At 35.4% G+C, this 17,013-nt stretch overlaps 2 protein-coding genes across 2 annotated transcripts; both read left to right on the top strand.

Moving 5' to 3' along the window:
- Positions 1 to 12,190: 12,190 nt before the first annotated feature.
- LOC110603003 (thioredoxin-like protein CXXS1) lies at positions 12,191 to 14,288 on the top strand. The gene is made up of 3 exons (XM_021740640.2): positions 12,191 to 12,482; positions 12,879 to 13,001; positions 13,965 to 14,288. The coding sequence occupies exons 1-3, from the start codon at positions 12,381 to 12,383 to the stop codon at positions 14,115 to 14,117; spliced, it is 378 nt and encodes a 125-aa protein (XP_021596332.1). The 5' UTR covers positions 12,191 to 12,380; the 3' UTR covers positions 14,118 to 14,288.
- Positions 14,289 to 14,813: 525 nt separating this feature from the next.
- Positions 14,814 to 16,918, top strand: LOC110604064 (transcription factor ILR3). Its single transcript, XM_021742129.2, has 5 exons — positions 14,814 to 15,193; positions 15,811 to 15,870; positions 15,989 to 16,066; positions 16,146 to 16,308; positions 16,473 to 16,918. Exons 1-5 carry the CDS (start codon positions 15,048 to 15,050, stop codon positions 16,737 to 16,739), a joined length of 714 nt encoding a protein of 237 aa, XP_021597821.1. The 5' UTR covers positions 14,814 to 15,047; the 3' UTR covers positions 16,740 to 16,918.
- Positions 16,919 to 17,013: the final 95 nt, after the last annotated feature.

Here is a 17,013-nt window from a genome sequence, read left to right as displayed (position 1 = left end):
AAGAATTTATTATTGCCTAATGTGTTATGCGTGCCTAATCTGCACAAGAATTTGGTCTCAATTGCTAAGTTGTGTCGCACTAATCATGTTTCTGTGGAATTTTTTCCATCTTATTTTGTTGTGAAGGATCTGTACACGGGGGCGTCTCTACTACGGGGAGAGAACATTGATGATATCTACTGTGCAAGTTTTTCCAGAGTTAATTCTCAACGTTCTCAGCTGAATGTTACTACTCGGTGTCTGTCTTTGCTTTCTGAATGGCATCACAAGCTTGGTCATCCCAACAATAAAGTCCTTTTGTTAGTACTTCGAAATATTGGTCTTCAGTCTATGTCTAAATATGTTTCTAGTTTTCATTGTACTTCCTGCTCTATGAGCAAGAGTCATAAATTACCGTTTTTTGAGAATTCTCTTGTTAGTAATAAGCCTTTGCAACTTGTTTATTCCGATGTTTGGGGTCCTACACAAAAATCTATTGATGGCTATGCATATTACGTTACATTTATTGATCACTATTCTAAGTATGTTTGGCTATATCCCATGAAGTAGAAATCTGATACTCATGATTTGTTTATCCACTTTCAAAAATTGGTTGAAAATTATTTTCACACTAGAATTGTTTCTGTGTTCACTGATAATGGTGGGGAGTATCAAAAGCTTAAGAATCATTTTTTGTCTTGTGGTATTTCACATTATACAACACCTCCACATACGCCAGAGCATAATGGTACTGCTGAACGTCGTCATCGCTCAATAGTTGAAACAGGTCTTGCTATGTTACAATTTTCGTCTTTACCTTCTAATTATTGGTCTCATGCTTTTCAGGCTGCTGTTTATTTGCTCAATCGGTTGCCTTCGTCTGCTATTTCGTTTCAAACACCTTTCTCTAGATTGTTTGGTATGCCTCATAGTTTTAAGAGATTGAAATCTTTTGGTTGCCTTTGTTTTCCATGGCTAAGGCCATATAATAATTCTAAACTTCAGTGTCGTTCATTGCCTTGTATTTTTCTTGGATATTCTCCAACTCAATCTGCATACAAATGTTACGATCCAAAGGCTAATCGTTTGTATTTGTCTCGTCATGTTCAATTTGTTGAGCATATTTTTCCATCTGAAACTTGCACTAGTTCTCATCAATTTACAGATTATTTTCGAGATGCTTCTTGTACAGGTTCGGCACAACAACCAAATCCATCACCTGTTGCACCAACTGCAGTTGCTTCGGTTCCATTGGCAATTTCTATTCCAAGTGATTCTGATTTGTTGGTTTCAAGTACTGGTTCCGAATCTATTACAGCATTATCAGCAGAATCTGATCAATCTACCATGCCATTAATTAGTACTGAGACTCAACAAGTTGACCCTTTGATGACTGAATCTTCTACTACTGATTTAGATTTGCCACTACCGATTGTTTCACAAGACTCAGTTCCAGCTCCTGTACAACGGCAGCAGCGACAAAGGAAGCCTAACTCAAAGTATTTTAATTATTCTTTTGTTAATCTTACAACTAAATATCCTTTACCGGATACACTCGAGCCAAGAACAGTGAAACAAGCTCTGGCCAGTTCACTTTGGCGGCAGGCGATGGATTCAGAGTACAATGCTCTTTTGAAAAATAAAACTTGGGAGCTGGTTCCGAGAGACAAACATCATCTTATTAGTTGCAAATGGGTGTTTCGGATTAAGCGTAAACCGGATGGTACTATTGATAAGTACAAGGCACGTTTGGTTGCCAAAGGATTTCTTCAGGAACCTGGACGTGATTATTTTGAGACATTTAGTCCGGTTACAAAACCGGTTACAATTCGGGTAGTTCTTACTCTTGCAATTTCTAAAGGATGGCAGTTAAGGCAATTGGATGTAAATAATGCCTTTTTACATGGCACACTTTATGAAGATGTCTACATGCAGCAACCTCCAGGATATGTGCAACCTGAGTTTCCTGATTATGTTTGCAAACTGAAGAAGTCTCTTTATGGTTTGAAACAGGCTCCACGAGCTTGGTATCTTGAACTTATTTCTTTTTTGCTCAAACTTGGTTTTCGCAAATCAAATGCTGATGCGTCCTTGTTTATTTTTTCCTCCAATGGGATTATTGCATATTTTCTAGTATATGTTGACGATATTGTACTTACAGGTAATAACAATCATTTTCTGCATACCTGTGTACAGAAGCTATCTGCTCAGTTCTCTGTCAAAGATTTGGGAATATTAAATCATTTTTTGGGGGTTGAAGTGATTTCTACAGCTGCAGGATTATTTCTTTCTCAACATCGACATATTGCTGATTTGTTAGACCGATTTGATATGGCTGGAGCTAAAGAGGTGAATACTCCTATGTCTACAGGAGACAAGCTCATCTTAAATGATGGTTCTAGTTCGACTGATTCCACCGTATATCGCCAAATTGTTGGATCTCTTCAATATTTGGCAATTACGCGTCCTGATGTTTCTTTTGCAGTGAATCGGCTGTCACAATTTATGCATGCACCGACGCAAACTCATCTTCAAGCACTGAAACGTGTTTTGCGATATCTTAAAGGAACCATATATTATGGCTTATTTCTCAATCGAAATTCCACTCATACTCTGTCTGCCTTCTCTGATTCTGATTGGGGTGGTGTCCTTGATAATGGGCGGTCTACAACAGCTTATGTTCTATATCTTGGTTCTAATATTATATCCTGGAAATCTAGTCGCCAAAAGACTGTCTCCCGATCTTCTACAGAGGCTGAGTACAAAGCCTTAGCCAATGCTGCAGCAGAGGTATTTTGGGTTCAAAGTTTATTACAAGATTTGGGAGTACCAATATCACAACCACCAGTCCTTCATTGTGATAATCTTGGTGCGACTTACTTCTGCGCCAATCCAATCTATCATACTAGGATGAAGCATCTTGCACTGGATTACCATTTTGTTCGCGAGAAAATTAATGCTGGACAGTTAAGGGTTCTTCACATAAGTTCAAAAGATCAAGTTGCTGATGTGCTTACAAAGGCTTTGGGAAGAACTCAGTTTTGTTACTTTAGAACCAAGATTGGAGTCTCCGATGGCGCCTCAATCTTGCGGGGGCGTATTAAAGATAAAGACTAACTATAACAGTTTTATCTATTTGTAACTTGAGTTATAGCTGTATACTTATCTTGTATTTAGTTAGTGATAAGGGTTAGAGTTGTGATAAGGTTTAGAGTCATGATAAGGTTAGAGTTGTGATAAGATTTAGAGTTATGATAAGATTTATAGTTGGTTGAGATAATATTTGTTATTCATATAATCTGTATCAAACTCAACCACTGGTATATACTATATAAATGTATTCTATACAGAAATACAAATACATAGAATTCTCAATATCATAAATCTTCTATATGGAGAAGTTTATGTTTTATTCAATAATGAACTGAGTATATATAAATAATGTACTCCATAAAATTCTAAAATAATCTCAATAATACACTAAAATATGAAAAGTAATAAGAAAAAAATCAATTAACGAAAACTAAAAATAAAAAAGACTAAATAAAAAATAACAAAGTGGTGGTCGTGGACTTAGTTATAAGCATTTAAAATAATTTATTACTATACTCTTGGAAGTTGTGTGGAGACATCAACGGCACCCAACTTGATAGAAGGACGCTGAAATGATGTCTTGGAAAGTGGCTTAGTTAGAAAATTAGCAATATGATCAGCAGAGTTTAGGTGATGAACTTTAATTTCTTTACTTTGCACGTATTTCTTGACAAAGTGAAAATCAATTGTAACATGTTTTATTTTGCTGCGTAGAATTAGATTATGACGCACATATGTGGTGCTGAGATTATCACACATGATTCGTGGAATAATGGTAATAGAGATAGTAGTTCATGAAGTAAATTGACAATCTACTTGACTTCCGCAGCTTCTAATCATCACATCTGATGTATACGACCTAACCACTTTACATGATTACTACAGTCAAAATGAGATCTATGTGAGCAACGGTAACTCCATTCCAATATCCCATACTGGTGACACTAACATGCATGCTTCAAATTGTGTTTTTAAACTTTCTCATGTTTTATGCTCTCTCAAAATCACAAATAAACTTATTCCTGTCTCTCAATTTTGTCTTGATAATAACACTTCCATTTAATTTTTTCCTTTTCATTATTTTGTGAATGATCAAATCACGGAGGGCCTCTAGTTTGTAAACAGAGTAAAAATGAGCTCTATGAATAGCCTCCAAGAAGTCTACGTCAATGTGCCAAATGTAATTTTACAGTATCTCATAATCTTTGACATAGGTATCTAGGTCATCCCAATGATCAAGTTTTAAATAAAATTTTGCATAAACTTTCAATTCCAGTTACTGATTCACCTACATTTATTTGTAATTCTTGTCAAACAAAATGCATTGCCTTTCTTTTGCAAAAAATAGTTTATAAAGCCAATCTCCTCTACAAATAATATTTAGCTATCTTTGGGGACCTTTTTCCACACTTTCAATTGATAAAAAACACTACTATATTTTATTTGTCGATTATTTTTCTAGGTATATGTGGTTATACATGTTAAAATCTAAACAATAAGTTCTAAAATTTTTTTCAACTCTACATCCTTTATTGAAAAAATGTTTTTATACTAAAATTTTAACTCTTTATACTAATAGAGAAGGAGAATTTTAAAGACTGTTATTATATTTAAAAGCTCCTGGCATTGAATATTTAGTTTAACCACCATACATACCTCAATGTGTAACTCTAGTTGAGCACTGCTTTTACCATATACTTGAGACAACCAAAACACTTTTATATCAAACCTCTCTTTTACAAAACTTTTAGAGCTCTGCTTGTCATCAAGCTATCTCATAAATCGATTGAACACCCCAAATCTAAGTAATCAAAATCTTTTTGAGATTTTATTTCAAAAAACTCCTAAATATGAGTCAGTTCAAGTTTTTTGCTGTTTATGTTATCCATGACTCTGGCCTTACACAAAAAATAAATTAAAGCCTCACTCCTCTCCTTGTGTTTATGTGGGGTTTTTAAATAACTACTATGCTCATTAATGTTTTGATCCAGTAAAATCAAAGTTATATTTATCAAGGGATATTTTATTTTTTGAAAATAATTTTCCTTTTGAAAATAATTTTCCTTTTGAAAATATTTTTTCTACTTTGAAAGATAAAACTTCCAATATATTTTGTGAAGATTTACATAGTCACGTGATACCCACTCAAACAAAAATTCTCCACTCCAATCTTGAACTTCCATATTTGGCAAAGACTCCATCAAGTCTAACAAGTCCCACTTTCTCTGTTCCAACTATGGCCCTGCCATAATCAGGTACTTCCACTTCCAACTTAACTCCTTTACCTTTAACTACACAGCTACCAGACCCAACGAACTAGTCTACAAATCCAACTATTCCATAACAATCAACCCACCCATTCTCATAAATTCCAATATTACAATCCTACCACTTCCTCCTCCACCCTTGACATCAAATACAAACCTTCCATCTGTACCTACAAATCTAAAATTCACGACTTTCAAACATCCCATGACAACCAGATCCAAAACTGGGATCTTAAACCTAAACAATTTCACATCACAATCCACCCACTACCAATTCCCAGAACATACAAATAAGCCATCCTACAACCCTTGTGGCCTACTGCTATGAAGCAAGAATTCAGTGTACTTGTCAAAAACTAGACATGAGATTTGGTACCTCATAATCCATCCAAAAACGCGGGTAATTGTAAATGGTTATTTTGTATTTTCACCCAAATGATTCTATTGATAGGTACAAGACAATGTTTGTAACTAAGGGCTTCACTCAGTGTCCTGATATAAATTTTCACTCCACTTTTTAGTCCAGTGATTAAACCAACCACAGTTCGACTTTGTCCTTTCTATTGCAACTTAGCAGAACTGGTCTGTACATCAACTTGACGTAAATAATGCTTTCCTTCAAGGTCACTTGGAAGAAGAGCTATACATGAGACAATCACCGAGTTTTGAGCATCCCACACAATCTACTCATGTTTGCAAGCTAAAAAAAGTAATTTATGACCTCAAACAAGCGCCCCAAGCATGGTATAATGAGTTGAAAAATTTTCTGGTAACTATTGATTTTTTCAAGTCAAAATTAGATCTGTCTCTCTTTATATTACATAAATTTGGCTTCACTGTGAATATCTTGATCTATGTGGATTGAAGTTGTCTCTACTCAAAGTGGCTTATTCCTCTCATAACATAAATACATATAGGAACTTTTAAGTGATATTAGCATGCAAGATTGTAAAGGAGTACCAACACCTATGACTCCTACTACTACCCTCACTGTTGCTTCTACTAGTACATCTACTGATGGAACTCTCTTTCGAAGTGTGGTTGGCAAGCTTAAGCAAGTTATCTCAATTCATGCATGATCCTCGTTACTTTCATTAGAAGGCAACTAAACGATTACTTCGCTATTTACATCAAACTTCAACTTACGGTCTCAAACTATCCAAAGACATAGATAAATGTCTAGTTGCATATTCTGACTCAGACTGGGCTTGAGATCTAGCTGACTGTACATTTACAACAGACTATGTTATCTATTTTGAAAAAGCACAAATTTCCTAGTCCTTTAAAAAACAAAGGGTTGTATCTTGGTTCTCTACCGAAGCTGAGTGTGGCACTGTTGCTAGCACAGCTGCCAAAGTGAAGCGGGTTGTTAATTTACTTCATGAACTACGTGTCTCTACAACCATTATTCCACAGATCATGTGTGACAATCTCACCACTACATGTGTGTCTCATAATTTAGTTCTACACAACAAGATGAAATATGTTGCAATTGATTTTCACTTTGTTAAGGAATATGAGCAAAATAAAGAAATTAAAGTTCATCACCTACACTTTGCTGATTAGGTTATTGATCTTCTAACTAAGCCACTTTCCAAGACATCATTTCAACGTGCTTTTACCAACTTGGGTGTCGTTGATGCCTCCACACAACTTGCGGGGCGTAATAACGAACTGCTTCAAATGCTCATGACCAAGTCTACTACTTTGTTATTTTTTATTTAGTTTTCTTTTTTTAGTTTTCATTGGTTGATTTTTTATGTTCCTACTTTTCATATTTTAGTTGTATTGTTGAGATTATTTTGAAGTTTTATTGAATATATTGCTTATATATACTCAATTCATTATTGAATAAAACACAAACTTCTCCATTTACTCAAATATCTCTTAGAGATGAGATGGGAGAAATTATTATTTTTGAATTATTGATAAAAATAAAAAAAATATAATATAAAAATTAATTTATAACACAATTAATAATTAAAATTCAACTTAATCTCGAAATGATAAAAAAAAAATTCATAATTATTAGCAATTTCACTTTAAAATATTCCAGTTCAAATATTATATAATTTTATTTTGAAATAAGTAAATATTTGTCTGAATTCGATTCACTGTAGATCAAAGCACCTTTAAAGCATAAATAATGTGAATATAACGAGCAATGTGATATTTTCATTAGTTTTTTAATGTTATGACATCTTTGAAAAAAATTTAAAATTTAGAATATAAGAGGCAATAAAATTAAGAGAAAAATAAATTTTATAAATTTTAGTTACCTGCACTTATGCACTTTTGCGTTTTAGGGACTAAAGTAACTTTTATTATATTTCAGAATCTGAATTTTTGTACCATTAGCAATTTGAGGATCTAGTGGCCGACAGTATTAGATATGCTGATGTAGCATGTCGACATCATCGTCACGTCGTTATCACCATATCATCAATCTTCTCTTTTATAATCTAAGTGCAAAAGTTTACAGGTACAAGTTTTTGAATTACAAATAAAATAAAGTATCAACATTTAATGATAAAGTGTGTAACTTTTAAAACGCATGAAAAAAAAAAAAGAAAATAAGGACGAGAGAGAGAGAGAGTAGTAAGATACAAAGGGAAAATGGATAAAGTTAAAAGATTCTCTCTCTCACTTTCTCTCTCTTTCCTCTTTTACCTCTCTATCTCACTTGGCTTGCTTGTCTATTTTTTTTCTCGCTACTCTTATTGCAACGATCCGGAAACCAGACAGCTACCGGCGCTAGGATTCAGATCGACTTAAGGTCGTCGGGACCCATAGCAAGCCTACTATACAACCTGTAGACCCGATAAAATCCCATACATGATCATACTTTTACATAAAAACTTAAACTTTTCATATACCAAGCTTGACCTATGCATGCACCATACTATAAACATAAAACCCCATACCAGAGCCCTCATCAAATGCTCTAGTGGGGCAACATAACATATGTCAAGCATGGTTCAACATAACTCATCATTAAAACATTTCATAAGATCATGTACAAAAGGGATTAATCATATCTTAGGGCCAAGCACAATACTAATCCTCATTACAACACTGAAAAATACCTTACATTACATTACATCATTTTACATATCATGTCCACTACTAATCTATTACATATACAAAGCTTTTACCCTTGACGACTTCCCGATCTATCCTGAACCTGCAAACCTGGGGTTAGGGGAGAAGGGTGAGCTACAAAAACCCAGTGAGCAGAACAGTAAAAACATATTATTAAACACATACTTTCATGAAATGCATAACATCACAAACAAATCACATCAATGATGGACTTGTCACCAATGACCCTCTACATAATCCAATGTGCCTGGCCCACAACGGGAGCTCCTCAGGACTTTCGCTTAACATATCATAACATAACATATCCAATGTGCCAGGGGCGTAGAATGGGCCTCGACCTGGACTTTCTCTTACTCTGTGCTAGGGGCGTAGAATGGGCCTCGACCTGAACTTCTATACCATATCATATCATATCATATCAAGGGCCAATGGGTCATCCAACATCCATCCACATCAACATCATATTATGCAATGCATCATATTCGTGAATTCTAATGCAAAACAACCTATTAATTTCATACATGGCATTTATGATGCATGATCATGCTTAAAAGTTTATTTACTTGCAATAAAAAGAGTTGTGTTCTACTCACCTCTGGCTGACTCTGAACTAACTCTGAAGCAGCTAACACTATTGGCCTCCTCGGTTCCTCGGGTCCGATCCTACACAGGTGGACTCAAATGAGGGACCAAATATACTCTATAAAGACTCTAAACAACTCCCTAAAAACCCCCCCAAAACATCATAAAACATTCATAGAAAACATGCAAAGGAAGGCTGGACAGGGTACTTTCGGCGGCAGGTTTGGCGGCCGAAAGTCTCTCTAGAGCCGAAAGTCAGGCACTTTCGGGGGCAGGGTTCGGCGGCCGAAACTCTCCTCTAGAGCCGAAAGTCCAAACTTTCGGGGGCGAGTTTAGGCGGCCAAACTGCCTCCACAGGCAGGTTTGGCGGCCGAAACTGGTTTCGGCGGCCGAACCTGAGCTCTCCCAAAGGGCATAACCTGATTCTGCCTTGCAAAACCAGCCACCCACAACGACCCAACATGCATCAAAACTATACTAAAACATGCATAAACACATTTCCAAGCATATAGGGGCATAAAACTAACCTATACCCCAACGAACATCACATTTAGCATACATTTAACATAAAGGGTACATAAACCCTAACATTATACAACTAGCCTAAACATGCATCAAAACCCCTTAACCCTTCATAAAACTTACTTAAAAACATAAAAGAAGATAGGACCTACACTTACCTCTTGAAGATCGAGAGGAGATGCGATCCCAAACTTGGAGATGTGGAGGAACGAGCTCCGGGGGTCTCCAAGCTTCAAAACTTTGATCTTGAGCTCAAAAATCTTCAAAACCAAGTAAAAACTCATTAAAACTTGAGGGGATTGAAGGAAAACAACAAATCGACCATGGAAGAGCGAAAACTCACCTATGCCCGAAAATAGAGAGAGAAAACTCGCCCATTTTCGGACAAAGGGCCTTTTATAGGTGGCTGGCCAGACCACCTTCGGGGCCAAAGGTGCTTCCGTAAACTCCCCATGTTCGGCGGCCGAACTTGAGGTTCGGCGGCCGAACCTGGGTTTTCTTCCTTGGTCTTTTTCTTTCAAAAAACTCATTTTCTTCTTTATTAAAATCATAAAACACATAAAAACATTTTAGAAAATCACATTTTACCCTTCTAAAGGGTTCCGACATCCGAGATTCCGCCGAAAAGTGGGAACTCCGATGCCAGAATCTAGCCGGGTATTACACTTATAGTACATCTATTTAACTCTCTTTTCCTAACATTTATCCATAGGAGTAACTCTTTCTCACTTTGCTTTCCTGTCTATTTTTTTCTTGCTACTCTTATAGTATATCTATTTAACTCTCTTCTTTTAATAGTTATCCACAGGAGTAAATTGAGAAATTTTGACAGAAAAGCAAAGTGAGATAGAGAGGTATAAGATAAGTGAAAGAGAGAGAGACTTTCTCTCTTGCCATTATCTCTTTCTCTCTCTCTATCTCAGTATGTCTCTCTCCCTATTTTCCCTTCTTTTTTTTAAATTTCTTTCATGCATTTTGAAAGTTTCATATTTTTATCATTAAAGGTTAGAAATGTATTTTTTTTGCAACTCAAGGATTTATACTTTTATGTTTTTGCACGTAAATCATAAAAGGGAAGGTTGATAAGATGACGATAACATCAACATTCCACGTTAGCATGCCACATTAGATGTGGTGATGATGTCAGCATGTCACATCAGCATATTTAACATTGTCAGCCATTGGATCCTTAAATTATTAACGGTGTGAATGTTCGGACTCTGAAATGTCATGAAAGTTATTTTGGTCCCTAAAGTGCAAAGCACGAAAGTACATACAACTAAAGTATACTTTTCTCTAAACTTTAATATCGTAATTATAAAATTTATAAGATTTTAATTGTTTTTTCAAAGATATGTTCACATTTCATTAATAAAAGGTTTGAGTCTAGTGCAGTAATAATAAAATGAGCCAATAATAAAAAGCTCATGGTTTAAAAAAATCAAAATTAGAAGTTTACAAAAGGCCAAACCAATATTAGGTCTAAACTCTAGCCTCCCTCTAGTTGTGCCACCCAAACTCCAAACATTAGAAAATTAGCCAAACTAACAAGGTAAAGTAATCTAGAAAATCTTCAACACAAAGTGCAAAAATATCACAAAAAACCTGTTAAGAAGCCTTGCCAAGGCCAACAAACCAAGGAGCATAAATGAAAGTTAAGAAGAGAGACCCAAAAAATAGAACGGCTAAAGGACCAACTATGAAAGGGTAGAAGGCTTGGAACAAAGTCATGCTCAGTAGGCCACTAAAACCTATATGCTTAATTTAGAGAGAGAAAAAGTTCAAGTCATCAGCTTTTCCATAAACAACGACAAACAATTTAAAAACAGAGGATTCTTGTTATCCATCAAATGAGTAACTCCTCTATTACACTTTCACTTTCATCATTGCAAAAGTATATGAAAGATAAAAAATAATTAAAAAAATATAAAAAAAAAGAAAAATACAATAACTCAAAAGAAATATCCTCATAAATCTAAACCAATTATCAATTATCACAAATAAAGGGAAAATCACAATCTTAATTTAAAAAGAAAAATCCACAATTGGATTAAAGAAAAATAGGTTCCTCCTGAAACTGAGTAAAAAGAGAGAAAAAGCATTTTCTCCCCACTGTATAAGATTTTTTTAACTCATTTTATATCAATAATTGGTATGAAAGTTGTAACTGTACCTATTATAAATATCATACAACAAGAGCTCTAAATTTTGCAGTTTTGTTAGAGACAGTGACCACTCTAATCCGGCTGCAATCATAGTAAAAAAAAAAAATCCTGCTGCAATAAAAGAAAACCCACAACTTTTTTTTGTTATTTTTTCAAATGAAGATTGTTAATCTGTTGGCTTTTACAAATACTGCCTTGAGATAGATGCATGCTCTTTCCATTTTAAGATTTTCTTTAAAATAATTAAAAAAATTTGTATCTATCTGTATCCCATTTTCTAAATAAGGGGACCCTACACCTGATTGTCATAATTTTTGAGTCTATAGTTACAAGCCTGACTCAGTTCGAGAGCTGGTACTGTTTAATTGGTCTGATTTCAAATTTAACCCGAACTGATTTTAGCTTGACTCATGGTCGGAAGGGAAACTCGAGCCAGACTAGGCTCTATTCTAAATTACCCTGATAATTGACAAATCATCTCATTGTCTGCACCTCTCCAGCAAGGATTAGATAGAAAAGAGGATAGAAGTGGGTCCAACAGAAAACAATTCATAATTTGGTCATCTGGTTCTGGTAGCCCAAAGAAGCAGGCAAGAAAATTAGTGTTTAGAAGAAGAAGAAGAAGAAGAAGAAGAAGAAGAAGAAGAAGAAGAAGAAGAAAGGAGACGAGATGGAGACCCAAGAGCAGCAAACTAAATCAAGAGTTCTAAAGGTGGAATCTTTGGAGTCTTGGGACCTCTACGTTACCCAAGCCAACAATCAAGGCTGCCCTGTAAGTTCTTTTTCTGACTTTTCGCAAATTTTCATACTGGGAATCTTGTGTTTTCCTTTTCCCATCTTTTATTTTTGGAAAGAATTAAACTTCAATTGCTCAAAAGTTCGGTTATTTGTAGCCATCTCAACCTGGGAAACTGTCTGTAATCCAACATGATCGACTCTTGCAATATGTTTTCTATTCAAAAATCTTGTTTTAGCCTAGAGCCTCAGACCACCACCTTTGATTCATAAAGTAGCAATCTAATATTATGTCTTCCTTACACATTAACTGATACCCAATCAAAAGTTTTGTTTGATTTTGGTGATGGGTTGGAGGATTTGTAATAGACAAATGTCTTCTTTGCAAATCATTTGGATCATTGATTTGATTTTTTTGGTTGGCTTATTGTAGATTGTTATACACTTCACTGCTTCATGGTGTATCCCCTCGGTGGCCATGAACCCTTTCTTCGAGGAATTAGCCTCGGCTTATCCAGATGTCTTGTTTCTTTCTGTTGACGTTGATGAAGTCAAGGTAATTTATTAATTTTTCAATGTAAACTTCTTGTTTTTGCATTCTGTTCAAGCTGTTGTATAATTGGTATACTGATGCAATACTACAGAACAGCAATAATATAAATCTTGACTGTTGAATGCAATGGAATAGGATGGTCTTTTATAAGGTTCAAATTTTAATGTTATTTTATTCTTACAAAAATACAGATATTGATTAATGGATAGCTTGGTATATAAGCCTAGATCTCCTGAATATGCAGCTGCAAGGGTTGTGATTTGTGAATAGACTTCTGTTCATTTGATGATCATTTCATTTTTGGCATCTTATTTGTTAAAGCTGATGATGATCGGATGATCATTTGTTGAGCAAACAGTTTAGCTAGTTGTTCAAGCTAAGCTGTTGCCATTGAACCTGTAACTGACCTTGCAGGTACTGGCCATCCTTGTGGAAACTTCTCACGCAATTAACTTCAGAGTTCTGCAGTTGGATGTCCATTGTTTCACTTCTGATGAATTTTTGTTAACTTGGGTGTTATAGTTCGGTAACCTTTGTTAAAGATTGAGGCATAAACTGAGTTCAATGTAATGTTTAAGAGCCGGGCCTTGGCCTCAGATGGTAGGAAATAGATTCTCTTCCTTGTCAGCAATCTTATTGAAGTGGAAAAGTCTTGATTTAGAGCTTTGAAGCCGATGTGCTTTTAACAAATATGGCATCTTTTGAATGGTCTTTGAATATCTGTGCTCAAGATAATTAGGCATTAGATATGTCTAACAGTTACTGTCATGTAAGTGTTGATGTGCATATAGATAAATAATCGCACTGCGAAAATTGACAAGTTTTAATTCAAAAGCTCTGTTTGAATAGATTGTCATAATCAGCTAATGAAGACAAGGATTGCAGGTTGATATTTATGGTGTTAAAGTTTATTTATATTGTGATATGCTTATGAAATGAATCTGATTGTGTGTGTGGTTTGGGTAGGAGGTGGCTGCTAAACTGGAGGTAAAGGCCATGCCTACTTTTGTGCTGATGAAGGATGGCGCACAGATTGACAGGCTGGTGGGTGCCAATCCGGAGGAGATAAGGAAAAGGATTGATGGGTTTGTTCAGTCCGTTCGTGTAAATGTAGCCTAGTTAGTGTTTGTGTGTGGGGGAGAGAGAGAGAGAGGTGTTGTATATCTGTGAATAAGTGAAATTTGTGGGTTTGATGAGTGGTGGTCCAGAACTTTAAACAGAGACGATGTTGGTGATTTTGTGAGTGTTGATTTCTGTTGCAAATTGTAAATTCGAAACTCTTTTTTTTTTTTATCATGTCTAATAGATTTTTTTATGTGCAGATAGAGTGATACGACGATAAATTTATCTAATGAAAATATCAGTTTTAGGGTCTAATAAAAATTTAGGATTATTCAAAATTAAATTCAGTTTAGAAATGTTTAAATGTAAAGATAAAAGAGTTTGAATCACTCGTGAATTTAATTTGCGACTTTAATTTAATAACTCTTGATTTAATTTTTAATAAAGTAAAAGAAATGGAGAGTGTGTTGTATTTAATAAAATTTATTATTGTAATAGTGTTAAATTAATTTTTTTTAAATTATGTATAAAAATAAATTTATCAATGTAAAAATAACAAAAATATTTAATGATATATATTAATATAAATATTTAATTTAGCTAATATTAAATGAAAAAAAAAAAATTACACCCATACTTTCCGCCATACAAAAGCTCGTCTTGATTGGACCAGAACGGTTGAAGATGGTTTGGATCCAAAGATTCAAACTGAAGGCCGAAAAGCCCAATTACAAATTGATGGAGTTTCTCAGACGTTGCTTTCTCTTTTGTAATGCGCCATTTCTCGCTTGTGGTGGTGGTGGAATGCGATGGGAGAGTCTCCTATTTCTTTTCAGTTCCCTTTTCTTTCTCTTCTCTTTTCCCATTCATATCTTAACCAACCAATTCTAATTCACTCGCATCGCTATCGTCGTTTCCATAGCCACGGCGTCGCATCTGGCGCCAGAAAATAGTCGGAAGTCTTGAAATTCCACCGAACAAACGGAGATGGGGTCGCCGAATGATAATTCCAATTGGGTATTTGATTATAGTCTCATAGAGGATGTTACTGTCCCTGGAGGTGACCTCCCGTCTCTTGACCCCTCTGGAGGTCTCTGGTCTTCTCCTTCCTTCACTGATAATGCCTCAGTAAGGTAATTGCAAGCATTTCTTTTCTTCTAGCTCCTTAATTGCCCACATTCATCTCTACAACGTTAGTTGGAGCTGTATTTGGTGTAATACAATGCTTCTGTGAAATTTTATTGATATTATTTGATGGGTTGTTGGCAACTTGATGCATTATTGGTTCTAGCAATTGATACCATGCTTTACTCTTTCTCACAATATTTATTTCAAGACTGTTTTTCCTGTTTATCGAATTAAAATTATATGATATTTGAACACATCCTGTATCTAGCTATTATTAGCTTTACCAGTATAATGTGGGTCATCTTTTGAGATTGTGGCAATAGCATTACTTTATCTGATTCCACAATGTGAGGGAAGTTTGTAGTTTTCTTTCTAAAGTGTATTTAGAGACACTCCATTTATTGGAGCATTTCTGTCATGTTATTTACCAGAGAATTAGGATGGTTATTAAATCATATGTCTTATATCTGTCGAGTTTTTTTTTTTTTTTTTTTGCTTCTGTCCTGTGTACATGACTCTTTCAAACCATCTAATTCATAATCTGGCATGTCCATTTGGTGTAGATGCATCAATCTTGTTGTTTGACGTGCTCATTCCTGTTTATTTTCATTTATATTTTTAGCGTGGAGTTTGATGGCTTGTTTGGGAATTCTGGTCTTAAGGAAAGTGGATCCCGGAAAAGGTACTAGTTACTGTTATCCTTCTACACTTGGAAAATGAGAAAGCAATAGCTTTAATCTGTTTTCCTTATATTCGTTTTCCAGTGTTAGTTATCTTGTCTCATGAATTTTGCATCACAGGGTGAGGCCTGGATCCTGCAATACACTTGGTTCGAAAGCATGTAGAGAGAAAATGCGGAGGGATAGGCTGAATGACAGGTATGCTCAAGTGCTTTAGTTCTCTCTCTCTCTCTCTTTCTGTCTCTCTCTCATATGTTGAGTTTGGTGCTGTCTCCAGGTTTTTGGAATTGAGTGCTCTTCTGGATTCTGGGAGGCCTCCTAAAGTGGACAAATCTGCCATATTGGCTGATGCTTTGAAAGTGGTGAATCAGCTACGGGATGAAGCTCGGAAGCTGAAGGATTCAAATGAGAGTCTGCAGGATAAGATCAATGAATTAAAGGTATCTCTTATCTTTTCTTTTCTTCTTTTTTTTTTTTTTTAAAAAAAAATCTGAAGGTAATTGCATAATAATATACATTTGAGATCATGCTTAATCTGTGAGTTTTGCTGGGAAATTGGGCCAAAGTTCTTGTCATTTATCCTGAGCTTGCTTTGTATGTGTAGGCTGAGAAGAGTGAACTTCGTGATGAGAAGCAGAGGCTAAAAACAGAGAAAGAGAACATTGAGCAGCAAGTAAAAGCCTTGAGTGCTGGAGCAGGATTCTTTCCTCATCCTCCAGCCATCCCATCTCCATTTTCTACCCCCAGCCACGCTGTTGGTAGCAAGCTGGTACCCTTTGTTGGCTATCCTGGAGTTCCCATGTGGCAGCTTATGCCTCCTGCTACCGTTGATACCTCTCAGGATCCTGTTTTACGCTCTCCAGCTGCTTAAGTTAGGGGACATCAAGTTTGGTTCTCCTTTCCTTCAACAGGCAGCTGCATTTTTGTCCTTTGTTTATATTAATTCCCATCAATTGCCATGTATTGTAGTGGTTCCATTTTTTCAAGCCATAAATTTTTAAATAATTGTATGAATTTGAGATCAAGTTCAAGTGAAAACGAATTTTAGATGGTTATTTGTTGGATGTTTACGTTCTCTGAAGTGTAAACTAGGAAAATATCTTTAAAATCCGTGGTTATATGAATATCTCTGGGTACTTTTGAAG

Source organism: Manihot esculenta, chromosome 16 (genome assembly GCF_001659605.2).
Source record: "Manihot esculenta cultivar AM560-2 chromosome 16, M.esculenta_v8, whole genome shotgun sequence".
Classification (NCBI taxonomy): domain Eukaryota; kingdom Viridiplantae; phylum Streptophyta; class Magnoliopsida; order Malpighiales; family Euphorbiaceae; genus Manihot; species Manihot esculenta.
Note: the sequence above shows the minus strand (reverse complement) of the source record. Positions and strands in the feature narration are given on the sequence as shown.